The 21,033-nt window shown below is 46.2% G+C and overlaps 1 protein-coding gene across 3 annotated transcripts in view; it reads left to right on the top strand.

Moving 5' to 3' along the window:
* The window catches only part of LOC141094795 (interferon regulatory factor 4-like), a 52,068-nt gene that overhangs the window by 16,211 nt on the left and 14,824 nt on the right, over positions 1 to 21,033 (top strand). For all 3 annotated transcript variants that reach the window (XR_012233170.1, XM_073580755.1, XM_073580754.1), the window contains exon 2: positions 20,669 to 20,892. Coding sequence is in view for 2 of the 3 variants with exons in the window: in XM_073580755.1 (XP_073436856.1) it covers positions 20,716 to 20,892 (177 nt within the window). In the remaining variant the exon portion in view is untranslated. The remainder of the gene's footprint in view (positions 1 to 20,668; positions 20,893 to 21,033) is intronic.

Raw genomic sequence — 21,033 nt, 5'->3', positions numbered from 1 at the left:
TGAGGGGTGGGGAAGTGACGACTTAGTGAGTCCGTCCCTTTAAGAAGCCAAAACAATGTACGGTATTGTAACAGGGTCTTCCAAGCTGGGGTACCTCTTTCAGTACCACCCTGTGTTTTCGGAGGTCCGCTCTGCGTTGGCTGGAGTCTGAATGAAGGACGCTGGCTGGAATTCCTCTGAGTGCATGGGCGCATATAAAAGATCACTGCTTCTCCATGTATTTCCAGTCTGACAACACTTTACTCACAGGACACAGAATATATCACACAGATACAGAGGGCCGGCCAATAGACAAGCGTCAGGCCAGACATGCATTACAAAAGCCGCAGGTGGCCGGAGCCTGCGTATGTTTACTGTGGGAATTACAAAGGTAGGGGGAGGGCGGACACTGCTGATACATTAGGGACATGCATCTCACATGGAACCTATTATATATACATATAACTGCACAACATATTCTGGGTGCTGAGTGGTTCTGTAACACGTAACACGGCTCCCCTTTTCAGCGACGCGATCAGCATACACAGTCTGATCCTCAACGGATCGGTTTGGGGATGACCGAAGTTTATGGGGTTGGTACAAGTTCCGTTTGTCGACTTAGTCCATCGGCGTTACCGTTTTGTTTGTCGGGTCTGTAGTGGATGGTGAAGTCCAGAGGTTGTAGGGCTAAACTCCACCGCAGCAATCTGGCGTTGTCTCCGGAAACCCGATTAAGCTAGACTAGGGGATTATGGTCCGTTAGGAGGGAAAACTGTCGTCCATACAAGTATGGTTGCAACTTCTTGAGTGCCCATACTACCGCCCGGCACTCCTTCTCGATGGCCGCATAGCTTACTTCACGGGGCAGTAGTTTCCGACTCAGGTAAGCTACCGGGTGTTCTTGGCCGTCCGGCCTGACTTGGCTCAGTACTGCCCCCAATCCAAACATAGAAGCGTCTGTGTGAACAAGGAAACGTTTAGTTGGATCGGGTGCGGCCAATACAGGGGTATTGGTGAGGGCGTCCTTTAGTTGGCGGAAGGCTTCCTCACACTCTGAGGTCCAGGTTACCTGGCGGGGTTGGTTCTTACGGGTCAGATCAGTGAGGGGCTTGGCTACGCTGCTGTAATTGGGAACGAATTTCCTGTAATACCCCGCTGTCCCTAGAAACGCCATGACCTGGGTTTTAGTGCGTGGGATGGGCCATTTGGCTATGGCCTCAATCTTGGCTGGTTCTGGTCGCTGTTTCCCACTTCCCACCCAATGCCCTAAATACTGAACCTCTGCTTTGCCCACGTGACACTTGTTTGGGTTCAGGGTGATTCCGGCCTGGTGGATCCTGTCCAATACTGTCTCTATGTGATTTAGATGCTCTTCCCATGTCGCACTGTAGATGGCGATGTCGTCCAGGTAGGCACAAGCATAGTCCTGGAGACCATCCAGAAGCCGGTCAGCCAGCCTTTGGAAGGTCGCCGGGGCATTCTTCATCCCGAATGGCATAACTCGAAAACTGGAATAAGCCGAACGGGGTGACAAATGCCGACTTGGGAATAGCGTTAGGACTAAGGGGAATCTGCCAGTAGCCTTTGCATAGATTGATGGTGGTCAAATACTTTGCCCCCGCCAGCCGGTCTAACAACTCATCCACACGCGGCATGGGATATGCATCCGTCACTGTTTTCTCATTGAGCTTACGATAGTCTACAAAAAACCGTGTAGTTCTATCCTTCTTGGGCACTAACACTACGGGAGATGCCCAGGGACTATCTGACTCTTCAATGACGCCTAAAAGCAGCATCTCTTGAATCTCTTGTCGCATCCCCTCTCGTACAGACTCAGGGACGCGGAAGGGGTTTTGTCGCAGGGGGGTCTGATCCTGGGTCTCAACCCTGTGTTGTGCCAGGCGAGTGTACCCCGGTCTCTCTGAAAACATCCTCTGTCGCAGCCTCAACAACGCCTCCGCCTGCTGTCTCTCCCGGGGGTCTAGGTCTTCGCCCAAGTGTACCTGGTCCCATGTTTTAGACTGAGTCCTTTCCCCTAAGACATCCGGCAAGGGAAGTCCGGCTAAATCCTCTGCTTCAGGTGCACAGATGGCCACTACCTCTTCAGGGCGCTCCCGGTAGGGCTTCAGCATATTCACGTGGAACATGCGGATAACCCTGGGGTCGTCACAATCGGCGACATTATAGGTTGTGTCGGCTATTTTTCCCACTACCTGTTAGGGCCCCTGCCATGCAGCTTGAAACTTATTCTGCTTAGTAGGAGGCTCTAACACCAGGACCTTCTGTCCTATTTCCAAAGTGCGCTCTCTGGCCCTCCGATCGTACCATAAGCGCTGGTGCCGCTGTGTCGCCTGCAGGTCCTCACGTACAACATGGGTCAGCACCTGTAGGCGGTCCCGGAATTCCAGCACATAGGGTACAATAGGTACCCCTTCTATGAGGCCCTCCCCTTCCCAGTGTTCCAGCACTAAGTCTAGGGGTCCTTACCCGTCTCCCGTATACCAGCTGGATTCTTGGGGCACCTCCCGATAGGCAAACAGGAGGTGTGGCAAGAATTTCTCCCAGTCCCTGTAGGTCCTGGAAAAAGTCCCAATGAGCTGTTTTAATGTCCTGTTAAAGCGTTCACACAACCCATTGGTTTGCGGGTGGTATGGGGCGCTTCTAATGGACTTTGCGCCGCACAGCTTCCACAGTTGGTTGGTCACCTCTGCTGTAAACTGGGTACCCTGGTCCAAGATAATCTCCGGGGAAATCCAACCCGTGAGAAAACCTGAAGCAGGGCGGCCGCCACCGTCTCTGCCAGTATGTTAGGTAACGCAACCGCCTCTGGATACCATGTAGCATAATCTACCACTGTCAATATATACTTTTTCCCTGATGGACTGGGTTTGGCTAACGGCCCTATCAGATCGACCGCTACTCGGCTAAATGGTTCCTCCACAATGGGGAGGGGGCGTAATCTGGACTTGCATCGATCCCCCCTCTTGCCAATGCACTGACAACTGTCACAGGTCTGGCAGTACTACCGAACATCATAGGTTACCCCCGGCCAAAAGAAGTTTTGTGTCAGACGATGCCTGGTACGACTGACGCCGAAGTGCCCAGCCAAGGGTATATCATGAGAGATTCGCAGTAACTCCTGCCTATACTTCTTGGGAACTACCAGCTGTTGTTTTATAGTGGGGCTCGTCCCTGTGTGGTGCTGCTCTGTGATCCGGTAGAGGAGTCCCTGCTTCCATACAAGCTGTTCCCCTTCCAGTACCCCTCTCCCCTCCTGTGCCTTCCCACGATATCCCTCTAATGAAGGATCCTCAAGTAACTCCCTCTTAAATTCATCTGGGGTGGCCCAAGAAATGTGTCTGGCTATGGGAATACGTGTAGGGCTGGAATGTCTTACCTGGGCCTCTGAGTGTGATTCCGCCTCCGCAGCTCGAGCTTGTCTCCGGGTGGTCACAGGATATGTCTCAGCCAGAGGGGCCACCGAGAATGCAAACAACATGGGCCCCAAGTCATTTCCCAGCAAGACGTCTGCAGGCAAATCCTCCATCAAGCCGACCTCAACAAGGCCATCCCCGACTCCCCAGTTCAGGTGAATCCTGGCAGTGGGTAGTCGATGTATGGCTCCCCCTGCTACACGGACTGCCACTGTCCGGTCCGTCTTCTCTTGGTCCCGGACGAGATGAGGCTTCACAAGGGTCAAAGTTGCCCCGGAATCTTAGTCCCTGCATACGTTTCCCATTAACCCACACGACTTGTCGATGCTGTTGTTGATTATCTGCCCGGGCTGCCTGCACGGGGTCTACTTCATGCAGCACTTCCTCCATCTCTTCCACCCCTTGGTTAATCGTAGCCCCCAATGCCGGGTCAGCTTCACCTTGGTAGCAGTGTACAGCAGCCCGGCTGAAGGTAGCTGTTCCCGCCTTTGGCCACTGGGTATGCTGAGTCCAGTTGGGGCATTGTCTTTGCAGGTGGCCCAGCTGACGACAGGTGTGGCATCGCGCCCCAGGGGGACTGTTGTAGGCCGGGTTTCTAGCTGGTCCCCCTACAATCTTCGGTGGTTTGGGGCCCTCCAGGTTCATGGGCGGGCCCCTAGTGACCACCTTCGATCCGGACAACTGCGGCCTCCTGGCATCATGATGTTCATCGGCCAGACGAGCGGCTTCCTCAAGAGTCGTTGGCCGCCTGTCCCGAAGCCATTCCTGTGTCTCGGGGTTTAGTCCATTAAAGAATCGTTCTAACAGGTAGAGCTGGAGGACGTCCTCCTTAGTGGTTGCTTGGCTCCCTTGTACCCACTTTAGCAGTGACCGCCGTAATTCAGCGTGGGTATCTGTTACGCGTTTTATAAGTCCGCGGAACTTTTGGCGGTAGGCCTCTGGTGTCAGCGCATACTGGGCCAAGATCACTTCTTTGATCCGCTCATAGTCCATACAGTCCTCATCAGGTACCGTGCGATAGGCGTCCGCTGCCCGGCCTGTCAGCTTGCTGGCCAGAATCTGAACCCGTTCCTCCGGCTTTACTTGATGAAGAGCACACTGCCGCTCAAAGTCCTGCAGAAAGCCATCAATGTCTTCCTCTGCCTCCCCCAACTGTCGGAAGGCATTGTACTGGATCTTTTTGTGGCTTACTGCTGAAGGTACCTGGTTGAAGGCCAGAGCTCCCCCTGCTCGCTGACTCTCCTCTCTCCGCTCTGCCATCTCCTTCTTGGCCAGCTCCACTTTGGTCCGCTCTGCCATTTCCATCTTGGCTAGCTCTATCCTGGTCCGCTCGGCCATTTTTTCCTTCAGATCAGTACGCACATCAGCCATCACCTCTCATATGATCTCTACTGCAGGGTTTGGGCCATAGAACGCCAGTCTGTTCTTTACCTCCCTCTGGAATTCGGTCTCCTCCACATGCACATTGGGGGCGCTGCACTGTCGTGTTCCGTGATGGCTGCTATCAAATCCGCTTTTGTTTTGTTGCTGGCGATCAACCCTCGGGCTTCCACCAGGTCTTTTAATGCAGTCCTCTTTAACTTCTGGTAATTATTTTCCATTCATTCCTTTCCTCCTGTAGAAGGGGTATCATATCCCGCTGGCTGCCACCAGTGTAACGGGGTCTTCCAAGCTGGGGTACCTCTTTCAGTACCACCCCGTGTTTTTGGAGGTCCGCTCTGCGTTGGCTGGAGTCTGAATGAAGGACGCTGGCTGGAATTCCTCTGTGTGCATGGGCGCATATAAAAGATCACTGCTTCTCCATGTATTTCCAGTCTGACAACACTTTACTCACAGGACACAGAATATATCACACAGATACAGAGGGCCAGCCAATAGACAAGCGTCAGGCCCGACATGCATTACAAAAGCAGCAGGTGGCCGGAGCTTGCGTATGTTTATTGAGTGAATTACAAAGGTAGGGGGAGGGCGGACACTGCTGATACATTAGGGACATGCATCTCACATGGAACCTATTATATATACATATAACTGCACAACATATTCTGGGTGCTGAGTGGTTCTGTAACACGTAACAGGTATATTGGCCAATAATTTATAATACGACAGGAACCTCAGTCTTCCAATCCATTCTTTACATCAGTGGTCCCCAACCTTTTTTGCACCAGGGACCGGCTTCAAGCAAGACCATTCTTCCATGGCGTGACAGGGGCGGGGCTTTGGTCATAAGGGGGCGGGGCTATGGACGCGGTTGTAGTTTAGCAGTGCATACTTATCATTTAATTATAACATTTATAATGTGACTCAACTCACCATAGGTTTTGAATGAGTGGAAGCACCTGGCTTGTTTCTCTGTTTCAGTGGGAGCACCGGGCTACTTCTGCTGAAAACCGTCACTGCTAATGATGATTGGAACCTACAAGGAAATGGAGCATTGAGCACTTAAGAAAAATTGTACTGGAGTACTGTACATGCTGATTATTTTCTAATCATCAGAAAATGTATGTGTGGTTCCCCCCGTCCTGTCCAGCTCTGTGTGGCTCCCCCTGTTGTATGCATGTGTTGTGAGTTCGTTTTCCCCTTCACTACTGAGGCCCGAGGAACTCCATCTTCTGGTAAAGAAAGGTAGTGAGCCTGATTATCAAACACCTGAGCCTAATGATGATGACTGGCTGAGTGGAGTTACTGACTGGATATAAGGCTGCCAACGCCCTTCTGCCCTGCGGGTGATTTCTCTGTGGGATCCTTGGAGACCAGTCTGAATTCCTGCTCTTCTAAAGCTAAGTTTTCTGCTCGGCTTTTTGCATTTGTGCTTTGACTTTGTTTTGCTTTGTTTTTCTGGATTTCTGCCATTCCCTGCTGGGGTGAGCTGAATTCCTTTAGCTCTGTCTTCTGAAAATACAGTCATATGTAAAAGTTTGGGCACCCCTATTAATGTTAACCTTTTTTCTTTATAACAATTTTGGTTTTTGCAACAGGTATTTCAGTTTCATATATCTAATAACTGATGGACTCAGTCATATTTCTGGATTCAAATGAGGTTTATTGTACTAACAGAAAATGTGCAATCTGCATTTAAACAAAATTTCACTGGTGCAAAAGTATGGGCACCCTTATCATTTTCTTGATTTGAACACTCCTAACTACTTTTTACTGACTTCCTGAAGCACTAAATTGATTTTGTAACCTCATTGAGCTTTGATCTTCATAGCCAGGTGTATCAAATCATGAGAAAAGGTATTTAAGGTGGCCACTTGCAAGTAGTTCTCCTATTTGATTCTCCTATGAAGAGTGGCATCATGGGCTCCTCAAAACAACTCTCAAATGATCTGAAAACAAAGATTATTCAACATAGCTTTTCAGGGGAAGGATACAAAAAGTTATCTCAGAGATTTAACCTGTCAGTTTCCACTGTGAGGAACATAGTAAGGAAATGGAAGAACACAGGTACAGTTCTTGTTAAGCCCAGAAGTGGCAGGCCAAGAAAAATATCAGAAAGGCAGAGAAGAAGAATGGTGAGAACAGTCAAGGACAATCCACAGACCACCTCCAAAGACCTGCAGCATCATCTTGCTGCAGATGGTGTCACTGTGCATCGGTCAACAATAAGCACACTTTGCACAAGGAGAAGCTGTATGGGAGAGTGATGCGAAAGAAGCCGTTTCTGCAAGCACGCTACAAACAGAGTCGCCTGAGGTATGCAAAAGCACATTTGGACAAGCCAGTTACATTTTGGAAGAAGGTCCTGTGGACTGATGAAACAAAGATTGAGTTGTTTGGTCATACAAAAAGGCGTTATGCATGGCGCTGTATTGTTGACCGATGCACAGTGACACCATCTGCAGCAAGATGATGCTGCAGGTCTTTGGAGGTGGTCTGTGGATTGTCCTTGACTGTTCTCACCATTCTTCTTCTCTGCCTTTCTGATATTTTTCTTGGCCTGCCACTTCTGGGCTTAACAAGAACTGTACCTGTGTTCTTCCATTTCCTTACTATGTTCCTCACAGTGGAAACTGACAGGTTAAATCTCTGAGATAACTTTTTGTATCCTTCCCCTGAAAAGCTATGTTGAATAATCTTTGTTTTCAGATCATTTGAGAGTTGTTTTGAGGAGCCCATGATGCCACTCTTCATAGGAGAATCAAATAGGAGAACTACTTGCAAGTGGCCACTTTAAATACCTTTTCTCATGATTTGATACACCTGGCTATGAAGTTCAAAGCTCAATGAGGTTACAAAACCAATTTAGTGCTTCAGGAAGTCAGTAAAAAAGTAGTTAGGAGTGTTCAAATCAAGAAAATGATAAGGGTGCCCATACTTTTGCACAGGTCAAATTTTGTTTAAATGCAGATTGCACATTTTCTGTTAGTACAATAAACCTCATTTGAATCCAGAAATATAACTGAGTCCATCAGTTATTAGATATATAAAACTGAAATAGCTGTTGCAAAAACCAAAATTGTTATAAAGAAAAAAGGTTAACATTAATAGGGGTGCCCAAACTTTTACATATGACTGTACCTGAGTGCTGATTTAGTTTTTGAAGCCTAGCTGCCTCAGGGTCTTTTTCCATATCAGCTTGTTGGCTTATGTTTTTGATAGGGTTTTGGCAGATTGCAGACAGCAACCTTCCTTTCCTGTTCTGTTTAGTTAGCTTGGGCCCCATCGTTTGCTCAGCCTATCTTTCTATCTGTGTGAGTGTTTTTTCATCTTGCTTGACCGTCATTATATGTTGGGGGCTGTCTTTTACTTTGGGGTCTGCTCTGGGGCAGTTTAGATTTCCTTTTCTGTCTTTAGGCTATTTAGCTCTCCGGCTGTGATCGAGGGGTCTAGGGCACCGTAGGAACCCCCCACGGCTACTGCTAGTTGTGTTGATAGGTTCAGGGTTCTGCAATCTGATAGTTGCCAACTTCTCTGGTTTTCTGGACGTAGCTTCTATTTTTGTGTCTGCCTCCTACGGTGACTCAATCATAACAGAATCACCCGCCATACCGCAGATCCTAGGGTACTCTATAGCAGGAAAGAATTGTAAAAAAAAAAAAAAAAGTGTATATTTTTTCCTCTGAGGCTGTAGGGGGAATTTTTTTTTCTCTCAATGGAGATAAAGCAATTGTCTGATCGTGTGGAGCAGCTCGCTGCGGAAGTTCGGGGAATTTCCGCCTACCTTGCTCATTCACATGCTGCTGAACCAAAGATTCCTACACCTGATGTATTTTTTGGGGATCGGTCTAAATTTTTGAATTTCAAAAATAATTGTAAATTATTTTTTGCCTTGAAGCCTAACTCGTCAGGGAGCTCCGCGCAGCAGGTTAAAATTGTCATCTCTTTGCTGCGTGGCGATCCCCAGGATTGGGCGTTTTCTTTGAAACCAGATGATCCTATTCTGACTAATGTGAACGCATTTTTTCAAGCCTTGGGGTTGTTACAGTGGGGCAAAAAAGTATTTAGTCAGTCAGCAATAGTGCAAGTTCCACCACTTAAAAAGATGAGCGGCGTCTGTAATTTACATCATAGGTAGACCTCAACTATGGGAGACAAACTGAGAAAAAAAAATCCAGAAAATCACATTGTCTGTTTTTTTTTCATTTTATTTGCATATTATGGTGGAAAATAAGTATTTGGTCAGAAACAAAATTTCATCTCAATACTTTGTGATATATCCTTTGTTGGCAATGACAGAGGTCAAACGTTTTCTGTAAGTCTTCACAAGGTTGCCACACACTGTTGTTGGTATGTTGGCCCATTCCTCCATGCAGATCTCCTCTAGAGCAGTGATGTTTTTGGCTTTTCGCTTGGCAACACGGACTTTCAACTCCCTCCAAAGGTTTTCTATAGGGTTGAGATCTGGAGACTGGCTAGGCCACTCCAGGACCTTGAAATGCTTCTTACGAAGCCACTCCTTCGTTGCCCTGGCGGTGTGCTTTTGATCATTGTCATGTTGAAAGACCCAGCCACGTTTCATCATCAATGCCCTTGCTGATGGAAGGAGGTTTGCACTCAAAATCTCACGATACATGGCCCCATTCATTCTTTCATGTACCCGGATCAGTCGTCCTGGCCCCTTTGCAGAGAAACAGCCCCAAAGCATGATGTTTCCACCACCATGCTTTACAGTAGGTATGGTGTTTGATGGATGCAACTCAGTATTCTTTTTCCTCCAAACACGACAAGTTGTGTTTCTACCAAACAGTTCCAGTTTGGTTTCATCAGACCATAGGACATTCTCCCAAAACTCCTCTGGATCATCCAAATGCTCTCTAGCAAACTTCAGATGGGCCCGGACATGTACAGGCTTAAGCAGTGGGACACGTCTGGCACTGCAGGATCTGAGTCCATGGTGGCGTAGTGTGTTACTTATGGTAGGCCTTGTTACATTGGTCCCAGCTCTCTGCAGTTCATTCACTAGGTCCCCCCGCGTGGTTCTGGGATTTTTGCTCACCGTTCTTGTGATCATTCTGACCCCACGGGGTGGGATTTTGCGTGGAGCACCAGATCGAGGGAGATTATCAGTGGTCTTGTATGTCTTCCATTTTCTAATTATTGCTCCCACAGTTGATTTCTTCACTCCAAGCTGGTTGGCTATTGCAGATTCAGTCTTCCCAGCCTGGTGCAGGGCTACAATTTTGTTTCTGGTGTCCTTTGACAGCTCTTTGGTCTTCACCATAGTGGAGTTTGGAGTCAGACTGTTTGAGGGTGTGCACAGGTGTCTTTTTATACTGATAACAAGTTTAAACAGGTGCCATTACTACAGGTAATGAGTGGAGGAAAGAGGAGACTCTTAAAGAAGAAGTTACAGGTCTGTGAGAGCCAGAAATCTTGATTGCTTGTTTATGACCAAATACTTATTTTCCACCATAATATGCAAATAAAAGGAAAAAAAAACAGACAATGTGATTTTCTGGATTTTTTTTTCTCAGTTTGTCTCCCATAGTTGAGGTCTACCTATGATGTAAATTACAGACGCCTCTCATCTTTTTAAGTGGTGGAACTTGCACTATTGCTGACTGACTAAATACTTTTTTGCCCCACTGTATATGACGAACCTAATGCCATTGATTAGGCTGAAAAGACCCTGCTGGCATTGAACCAGGGTCGAGATTCTGCAGAATTGTACTGTCAAAAATTCCGAAAATGGGCAGTACTTACTACCTGGAATGATAATGCCTTGGCTGCTCTCTTTCGGAAGGGGTTGTCAGAAGCCGTAAAAGATACTATGGTGGGATTTCCTGTTCCCTCTGGTCTTGACGATTCTATGTCATTAGCTATTCAGGTTGATCGGCGTTTGCGCGAACGCAAAACTGCACGAGAGGTGTTGCCACCTGTTGAACAAATGTCTGAACCTATGCAATGTGATAGAGTTTTGTCCAGAGAGCAGCGTCAGGAGTTCAGAAGGCGTAATAAGTTGTGTTTTTTCTGTGGAGACGCCTCGCATATTATTTCTGTCTGTCGTAAACGAGAGAAACGCTTTGCACACACGTTTTCTGTTGGTGGTGTTCAACCTAAGTTTCTTCTAGCTATTACTCTGATCTGCTCCCTGTCCACATTTTCCGCCAAGGCTTTTGTGGATTCGGGAGCAGCCCTAAACCTAATGGACTTGGATTTTGCTAAACGTTGTGGATTTCTGATGACACCTCTGCAGACGCCTATCCCTTTGAGGGGGATTGATGCTACTCCTTTGGCTAAAAATAAACCTCAGTTTTGGACCCAGGTGGTAATGCGGGTCGCCCCAGACCATCAAGAAAATTGCAGATTTTTGGTGTTGCATAATCTGCATGATACTATTGTTCTGGGGTTTCCCTGGTTACAAATTCATAATCCAGTTTTGGATTGGAAATCTGTGTCTGTGGTGAGTTGGGGTTGTCGGTGTGCCTTTAGTGAGGCTCCGGTGTTTTCCACCTCTCCTCAGTCGCATGATGTTCTTGATTATTTGGCGGACTTTTATGATGTATTTAGTGAGAATGAGTCTGCGTCTCTGCCTCCTCATAGGAGTTATGATTGTGCAATTGAACTGAGCCCGGGGTCTAAATTTCCCAAGGGTCGGCTCTTCAATTTATCTGTACCCGAGCACGAGGCTATGCGATCCTATATTAAGGAGGCGTTGGAGAAGGGTAATATTAGACCATCCTCGTCACCCTTAGGTGCCGGTTTTTTTTTTTTGTAGCCAAAAAGGATGGATCATTAAGACCTTGTATTGATTATCGTGCCCTCAACAAAAATACTGTTAAATATCAGTATCCGTTACCCCTGATTTCTGATCTATTCTCCAGAGTTAAAGGTGCTTGCTGGTTTACCAAGCTTGACCTCAGGGGGGCGTATAATCTTATTCGCATTAAGCATGGGGATGAATGGAAGACGGCGTTTAATACTCCGGAGGGACATTTTGAGTACCTGGTGATGCCTTTTGGGCTCACTAATGCCCCTTCAGTCTTCCAGTGCTTCATGAACGATATTTTCCGAGATTTTGTTGATAAATTTTTAATTATCTATCTGGATGATATTTTGATCTTCTCCAAGGATTGGGATTCTCATGTGGAACATATTCGGACTGTGTTCCGGATCTTGAGGGAGAATTCCCTGTATGTCAAAGGATCTAAATGCCTTTTTGGAGTACAGAGGATTTCTTTTTTGGGATTTATTTTGTCCCCGTCAACTATTGAAATGGACCCGGCCAAGGTACAGGCCATTTACGATTGGGTTCAGCCCACTTCTTTGAAGGCCCTCCAGAAGTTTTTGGGTTTTGCTAATTTTTATCGGAAGTTTATAGCAAAATTTTCTAGTATTGCCAAGCCATTGACTGATTTGACTAAGAAGGGTGCTGATGTGTTAAATTGGTCTCCGGAGGCTGTTTCTTCCTTTCAGGAGCTGAAGCGAAGATTCACCTCCGCCCCGGTTTTGCGGCAACCTGATGTCTCACTTCCGTTCCAGGTAGAGGTGGATGCTTCTGAGATTGGTGCAGGAGCTGTTTTGTCCCAAAAGGATCCTGTAACATCTAAAATGAATCCCTGTGCTTTCTTTTCCCGAAAGTTCTCTCCATCTGAACGTAACTATGATGTGGGGAATCGGGAACTGTTGGCCATGAAATGGGCATTTGAGGAGTGGAGACATTGGTTGGAGGGAGCTAAGCATCAAGTCGTGGTCCTCACTGACCACAAGAATTTGATTTACCTAGAGTCGGCTAAGCACTTGAACCCTAGACAGGCTAGGTTTGGCCTTGTTTTTTACACGTTTTGATTTTGTGGTTTCTTTTCTTCCTGGAACTAAGAATGTCAAGGCAGACGCCCTCTCTAGGAGCTTCTTTGCTGATTCTCCTGTGGTGACCAAGCCTGCTACCATCTTAGGCGAAGGGGTAGTTCTTTCTGCCATCTCGCCCGATTTGAGACGTGCTCTGGAAGAGTTCCAGGAGGACAAACCTGAGCGTTGTCCCAGTGGAAAGTTGTATGTTCCTGACCAGTGGAAGAAGAGAGTGATGTCTGAAGTTCATTGCTCTGCTTTGGCTGGTCATCCAGGTATTTTTGGTACTAGAGATCTGGTGAGTCGGTCTTTTTGGTGGCCCTCCTTGTCTCGTGATGTCAGGAATTTTGTGCAGTCCTGTGGGACGTGCTCCCGGTCTAAATCGTGTTCTCGCTCTAGTGGGTTGTTGATGCCTTTGCCTGTCCCCAAGAGGCCATGGACCCATATTTCAATGGATTTCATCTCTGATATGCCTGTCTCTCAAAGGATGACTGTTATTTGGGTGATTTGTGATAGGTTCTCTAAGATGGTTCATCTTGTACCACTCCCTAAGTTGCCGTCTTCCTCTGAGTTGGTGCCCCTGTTTTTGCAACAGGTGGTTCGATTGCACGGGATTCCTGAGAACATTGTATCTGACAGAGGAGTTCAGTTTGTGTCTAGATTTTGGAGAACTTTCTGTTCCAAGCTGGGAATTCAGTTGTCCTTCTCCTCTGCTTTTCACCCTCAGACCAATGGGCAGACAGAGAGAACAAACCAGACCTTGGAGTCATATTTGAGATGTTTTATTTCCGCTGATCAGGATGATTGGGTTTCATTTTTGCCCTTGGCCGAATTTGCTTTAAATAATAGAGCTAGTTCTGCCACTTTGATGTCACCTTTTTTTTGTAACTTTGGGTTTCATCCTCGATTTTCTTCAGGGCAGGTGGAGCCCTCTGCCTGCCCAGGTGTTGACACTGTGGTGGAGAGAATGCACCAGATCTGGGACCAAGTGGTGGATAAGTTATCTCTCTCCCAGGAAAAGGCCCAGCGGTTTTCCAACCGACATAGGACCATTGGTCCCCAGTTTAAGGTTGGTGATATGGTGTGGTTATCATCAAAAAATATTGCTATGAAGGTGGCTTCTCCTAAGTTTAAGCCTAGATTTATTGGACCTTACAAGATTTTGGAGATTATTAATCCAGTCTCTTTTCGTTTGGCTCTTCCTGTCACATTTAAAATCCATAATGTGTTCCATAAATCTTTGTTGAAAAGGTTTGTTGAACCTGTTATTCCGGGGGTGGCACCCCCAGACCCTGTATTGGTTGAAGGTAACATGGAATATGAGGTAGAGAAAGTACTGGATTCCCGTCTGGCTAGACGGAGACTCCAGTATTTGGTTAAGTGGAAGGGTTATGGTCAGGAAGATAATTCCTGGGTCTCTGCCTCTGATATTCATGCCAAAAGATTGGTGCGTGCCTTTCATCGGGCTCACCCTGATCGCCCTGGTGGCGTGGTTGAGGGTTCAGGGACCCCTCCTCAAGGGGGAGGTACTGTTGTGAGTTCGTTTTCCCCTTCACTACTGAGGCCCGAGGAACTCCCTCTTCTGGTAAAGAAAGTTAGTGAGCCTGATTATCAAACACCTTAGCCTAATGATGATGACTGGCTGAGTGGAGTTACTGACTGGATATAAGGCTGCCAACACCCTTCTGCCCTGCGGGTGATTTCTCTGTGGGATCCTTGGAGACCAGTCTGAATTCCTGCTCTTCTAAAGCTAAGTTTTCTGCTCGGCTTTTTGCATTTGTGCTTTGACTTTGTTTTGCTTTGTTTTTCTGGATTTCTGCCATTCCCTGCTGGGGTGAGCTGAATTCCTTTAGCTCTGTCTTCTGAAAATACCTGAGTGCTTATTTAGTATTTGAAGCCTAGCTGCTTCAGGGTCTTTTTCCATATCAGCTTGTTGGCTTATGTTTTTGATAGGGTTTTGGCAGATTGCAGACAGCAACCTTCCTTTCCTGTTCTGTTTAGTTAGCTTGGGCCCCATCGTTTGCTCAGCCTATCTTTCTATCTGTGTGAGTGTTTTTTCATCTTGCTTCACCGTCATTATATGTTGGGGGCTGTCTTTTACTTTGGGGTCTGCTCTGGGGCAGTTTAGATTTCCTTTCCTGTCTTTAGGCTATTTAGCTCTCTGGCTGTGATCAAGGGGTCTAGGGCACCGTAGGAACCCCCCACGGCTACTGCTAGTTGTGTTGATAGGTTCAGGGTTCTGCAATCTGATAGTTGCCAACTTCTCTGGTTTTCTGGACGTAGCTTCTATTTTTGTGTCTGCCTCCTACGGTGACTCAATCATAACATGCATGGCTCCCCTGTTCCATCCTTGTATACATGGCTCTGCTCCCACTCTCCCATCCCGTATACATGGCCCTGCTCCCATCCTCCCATGCTTGCATACATGGCTCTGCAACCACTCTCCCATCCTGTATACATGGCTCCGCTCCCACCTTCCTATCCTGTATACATGGCTCCCCTGTCCCATCCTGTATACATAGCTCTGCTCCCACTCTCCCTCCCCTGTATATATGGCTCCGCTCCCATTCTCCCTCCCCTGTATATATGGCTCCACTCCCACTCTCCCTCCCCTGTATATATGGCTCCGCTCCCAATCTCCCTCCCCTGTATATATATGGCTCCGTTCCCACTCTCCCTCCCTTGTATGCATGGCTCTGCTCCCACTCTCCCTCCCCTGTATACAGTGGGGAAAAAAAGTATTTAGTCAGTCAGCAATAGTGCAAGTTCCACCACTTAAAAAGATGAGAGGCGTCTGTAATTTACATCATAGGTAGACCTCAACTATGGGAGGCAAACTGAGAAAAAAAAATCCAGAAAATCACATTGTCTGTTTTTTTTTCATTTTATTTGCATATTATGGTGGAAAATAAGTATTTGGTCAGAAACAAAATTTCATCTCAATACTTTGTGATATATCCTTTGTTGGCAATGACAGAGGTCAAACATTTTCTGTAAGTCTTCACAAGGTTGCCACACACTGTTGTTGGTATGTTGGCCCATTCCTCCATGCAGATCTCCTCTAGAGCAGTGATGTTTTTGGCTTTTCGCTTGGCAACACGGACTTTCAACTCCCTCCAAAGGTTTTCTATAGGGTTGAGATCTGGAGACTGGCTAGGCCACTCCAGGACCTTGAAATGCTTCTTACGAAGCCACTCCTTCGTTGCCCTGGCGGTGTGCTTTGGATCATTGTCATGTTGAAAGACCCAGCCACGTTTCATCTTCAATGCCCTTCCTGATGGAAGGAGGTTTGCACTCAAAATCTCACGATACATGGCCCCATTCATTCTTTCATGTACCCGGATCAGTCGTCCTGGCCCCTTTGCAGAGAAACAGCCCCAAAGCATGATGTTTCCACCACCATGCTTTACAGTAGGTATGGTGTTTGATGGATGCAACTCAGTATTCTTTTTCCTCCAAACACGACAAGTTGTGTTTCTACCAAACAGTTCCAGTTTGGTTTCATCAGACCATAGGACATTCTCCCAAAACTCCTCTGGATCATCCAAATGCTCTCTAGCAAACTTCAGACGGGCCCGGACATGTACAGGCTTAAGCAGTGGGACACGTCTGGCACTGCAGGATCTGAGTCCATGGTGGCGTAGTGTGTTACTTATGGTAGGCCTTGTTACATTGGTCCCAGCTCTCTGCAGTTCATTCACTAGGTCCCCCCGCGTGGTTCTGGGATTTTTGCTCACCGTTCTTGTGATCATTCTGACCCCACGGGGTGGGATTTTGCGTGGAGCACCAGATCGAGGGAGATTATCAGTGGTCTTGTATGTCTTCCATTTTCTAATTATTGCTCCCACAGTTGATTTCTTCACTCCAAGCTGGTTGGCTATTGCAGATTCAGTCTTCCCAGCCTGGTGCAGGGCTACAATTTTGTTTCTGGTGTCCTTTGACAGCTCTTTGGTCTTCACCATAGTGGAGTTTGGAGTCAGACTGTTTGAGGGTGTGCACAGGTGTCTTTTTATACTGATAACAAGTTTAAACAGGTGCCATTACTACAGGTAATGAGTGGAGGAAAGAGGAGACTCTTAAAGAAGAAGTTACAGGTCTGTGAGAGCCAGAAATCTTGATTGCTTGTTTCTGACCAAATACTTATTTTCCACCATAATATGCAAATAAAATGAAAAAAATACAGACAATGTGATTTTCTGGATTTTTTTTTCTCAGTTTGTCTCCCATAGTTGAGGTCTACCTATGATGTAAATTACAGACGCCTCTCATCTTTTTAAGTGGTGGAACTTGCACTATTGCTGACTGACTAAATACTTTTTTTCCCCACTGTATATGGCTCCGCTCCCACTCTCCCGGCCTCCCTTGTATATATGGCTCCGCTCGTCTCCCCCATCCTCCCCCATCATACCCTCACATCGCTGACCTTCCTTCCCGTCGCTGAACTTCCCTCCCTGCATCTCGCGGCGCTTCAGCTCCTGTGCGGAGCGGTCACGTGCCACCGCTCATTAAGGTCTATGAATATGGACGCAACGCCTATGGGAGATGAGTGGCGTCCATATTCATGACCTTAAATGAACGGTACACTTGACCGCTCAGCGCTGGATGAAGCCGCCGACAGGGACAGGTGAGTATCAGCTGCTGCACCGCTGCCGGCTCCCCTTGTGTCCGGGGACCGGCAAGGCACTGCAACGGCCCGGTGCTGGGTCGCGGACCGGTGGTTGGGGACCCCTGCTCTACATACACACTTGCAATCATCCATAAGGTCCCCAGTGGTTGCGTCCTGTGCAGGTACTGATTGTCTAATGTAGTATGGATGGGAAAGTTCTGTTGTTGTTTTTTTTCCCCCCTCTGGATATTCAGACATTTCATACTTAGATCAGTTTGAAGGAAAACTTGGTGATGAGCAATATTACAGCTCTTCGAGGGTTTGTCAATAGTACAGTTACCAATAATAAAATACAGTGCTGTGCAAATTAATTGGGACAAAGCATTTAAGTAAAATTGTAAGTTGGTTACCAGTCAGTGATTCAAACCAGTTTTAACTTCTTTGAACAGGCACTCACACCTATTCAAAGCAGTTAAAACTGGTTTGAATCACTGGTTTGAATCAATGCTTTGTCCCAATTAATTTGCACAGCACTGTAGATCATCAGCGATGGATGAATGTGTTATTTTAGGAATAGCTAAGTGGTGGTCAGACTCCTGATGCCTCTTATCTCACCAGGTAACAGCACTGAACAGGTAAGAGATGACCCGCCAAATGCTAAGTTCATTTACTGTGAGAAATGGGAGATGGTAATATTGCCCACACACCCCCTCCATCTTTGGTGAATTACACCTACATACGAGCATGGCTGTCCTGTGTTTTACTTCACACCACAGTACAGCAGGTTTCTCTATTTTACGGCTGCAAGTCGTGGCCCTGACAACTTGCCTCGAACTTACAGCACATACAGGTGCTTCTAATAAAATTAGAATATCATCAAAATGTTAATTTATTTCAGTTCTTGAATACAAAAAGTGAAACTCATATTATATAGAGTCATTACAAACAGAGTGATCTATTTCAAGTGTTTATTTCTGTTAATGTTGATGATTATGGCTTACAGCCAATGAAAACCCAAAAGTCATTATCTCATTAAAACAGAATAATTAACAAAAAACACCTGCAAAGGCTTCCTAAGCGTATAAAAAGGTCCCTTAGTCTGTTTCAGTAGGCTCCACAATCATGGGGAAGACTGCTGACTTGACAGATGTCCAGAAGGCATCATTGACACACATCCACAAGGAGGGTAAGCCACAAAAGGTCATTGCTAAAGAAGCTGGCAGTTCACAAAGTGCTGTATCCAAGCATATTAATGGAGAGTTGAGTGGAAGGAAAAAGTGTGGTAGAAAAAGGTGCACAAGCAACCGGGATAACCGCAGCCTTGAAAGGATTGTTAAGAAAAGGTCATTCAAAAATTTGGGGGAGTGGACAACTGCTGGAGTCGTTGTTTCAAGAGCAACCATACACAGACGTATCCAGGACATGGGCTACAAGTGTCACATTCCTCGTGTCAAGCCACTCATGACCAATGCACAACGCCAGAAGCATCTTACCTGGGCCAAGGAGAAAAAAAAATCAGACGTTGCTCAGTCGTCCAAGGTGTTGTTTTCAAATGAAAGTAAATTTTGCATTTCATTTGGAAATTGAGGTCCTAGAGTCTGGAGTAAGAGTGGGGAGGCCACAATCAAAGCTGCTTGACGTCTAGTGTGAAGTATCCACAACCAGTGATGGTTTGAGGAGCCATGTCATCTGCTGGTGTAGGTCCACTGTGTTTTATCAAGACCAAATTCAGCGCAGTTGTCTACTAGGAAATTTTAGAGCACTTCATGCTTCCCTCTGCCGACAAGCTTTGTGGAGATGGAAATTTCATTCTCCAGCAGGACTTGGCACCTGTCCACACTGCAAAAGTACCAATACCTGGTGTAAAAACAACAGTTTCACTGTGCTTGATTGACCAGAAAACTCGCCTGACTTTAACCCCATAGAGAATCTATGAGGTATTTTCAAGAGGAAGATGAGAGACACCAGACCCAACAATGCAGACGAGCTGAAGGCTGCTATCAAAGCAACCTGGGCTTCCATAACACCTCAGCATTGCCACAGGCTGATCACCTCCATGCCACGCCGCATCGATGCAGTAATTGAAGCAAAAGGAGCCATGACCAAGTACTGAGTACATTTACTGAACATACATTTCAGTAGGCCAACATTGGATTTTTCAAGCTGGTGTTATAAAGTATTGTAATTTACTGAGATAATGACTTTTGGGTTTTCATTGGCTGTAAGCCATAATCATCAACATTAACAGAAATAAACACGTGAAATAGATCACTCTGTTTGTAATGACTGTTGGCTTATGTTTTTGATAGGGTTTTGGCAGATTGTAATGACTTGTAATAGGAGTTTCACTTTTTGTATTGAAGAACTGAAATAAATTAACTTTTTGATATTATAATTTTGTGAGATGCACCTGTATACACCTTGGATGCTCTTAGTTTGGGTCATGGAATACATAATGGAATACATAATCGAGTCTGGACTTGTGACCATAATGTGGACGAGAAAATATGGCTGCTATATGGTCATATGATTAAGTCTGTCACTTTTAAGGTCTCCTGCAAATGTCCACGTTTCCAGTTTGTGTGACATTCATTGCTTTCACGGATTACACATACCCATTACCTATACCGCTGTGCACTTGTCCCTGTTTTTACACAGACTGTGTGACTGAGCAAAACACTCGGAGACATGTCCGTTTTTTCTTTCCAGCAGCAGAGATGAAAAGGGCCAATACAAGACTATGGGTTCATGCAAAATGCGTTCAGCACATGGGTGGTATCAGTGAACGTACAATCTGTATGCTGTCCATGTTTAATATTATAAAGTATAGGTGAGGTTTTGTCAATTCTTTTATACTGTGATCATCCATTCTTCAGTTGACCCGCTAAATTCCCAATGTTATAACAACAAAGAGTATCCCTTTAAATATTAAAAGGGTTTCCAGGACCAATTTATTAATGACCTATTTTTAGGATAGAGTCGGAAGAGAGCTTGGACTAATGTAATCAATGTTCATCATGGACCTCCACAATAAAAGGTGTAGGTAGGAATGTATGTGGGGGCTTTGCTCCTGGTGAGGCATCTATGGGTACCGCATCTAAACAGAAAAAGAGAGGCCGCATACTTCCATCTGCGTTCTCTGTTTATCTCCGTTTACACGTTCAGCATTTGGTGATCTGTCAGATGTTTATGCCAGATAAAAATGGATGTATAAAATTAGAGAAACAACAGGGGCACTGCTTTCATCTAAAAACAGTGTGCCCATCCTGTCCACAGGTTGTGTGTGACAATGTAGGTCACACTCAGTCACTTCCATAGAGCTCACACAACCCATGGACGGGACCAACGCTCTACTTGGATGAAAGTAGCCATATTTTCCATCTTTGGCCCCTTTTAATTCTTGCTGATTTGTTCTTAGGTCCGAACAGAGGAGAACTCAATGGTTTAGATTATTTTGTCCAAGAGATGAGTGACAAAGGAACCCCTCCATTGAGAATGAAGGAGTGGCTCATACTTCAGATAGAGAGTGGCAAATATCCCGGTCTTCGATGGGAAAATGAGGAGAAGACAGTGTTCAAAATTCCATGGAAACACGCGGCCAGACATAACTACAAAGAAGGAGAAGATTCTGCTTTATTTAAGGTAAGACAGGAACCAGATCTGGAGTGTACGACCTTCAGGAGCGTGCTCCTATACTATTATGGGCTGGGATAATTCGGAAGGTATGTATATTAAATATCATTCCTGATTATCTCTGGTGTCATATAATATAAAGTGGTTGCA

This window comes from Dendrobates tinctorius, unplaced genomic scaffold (assembly GCF_039654945.1).
Source record: "Dendrobates tinctorius isolate UK_male_01 unplaced genomic scaffold, ASM3965494v1 ptg000065l, whole genome shotgun sequence".
In the NCBI taxonomy this organism is placed as follows: Eukaryota; Metazoa; Chordata; class Amphibia; order Anura; family Dendrobatidae; genus Dendrobates; species Dendrobates tinctorius.
Note: the sequence above shows the minus strand (reverse complement) of the source record. Positions and strands in the feature narration are given on the sequence as shown.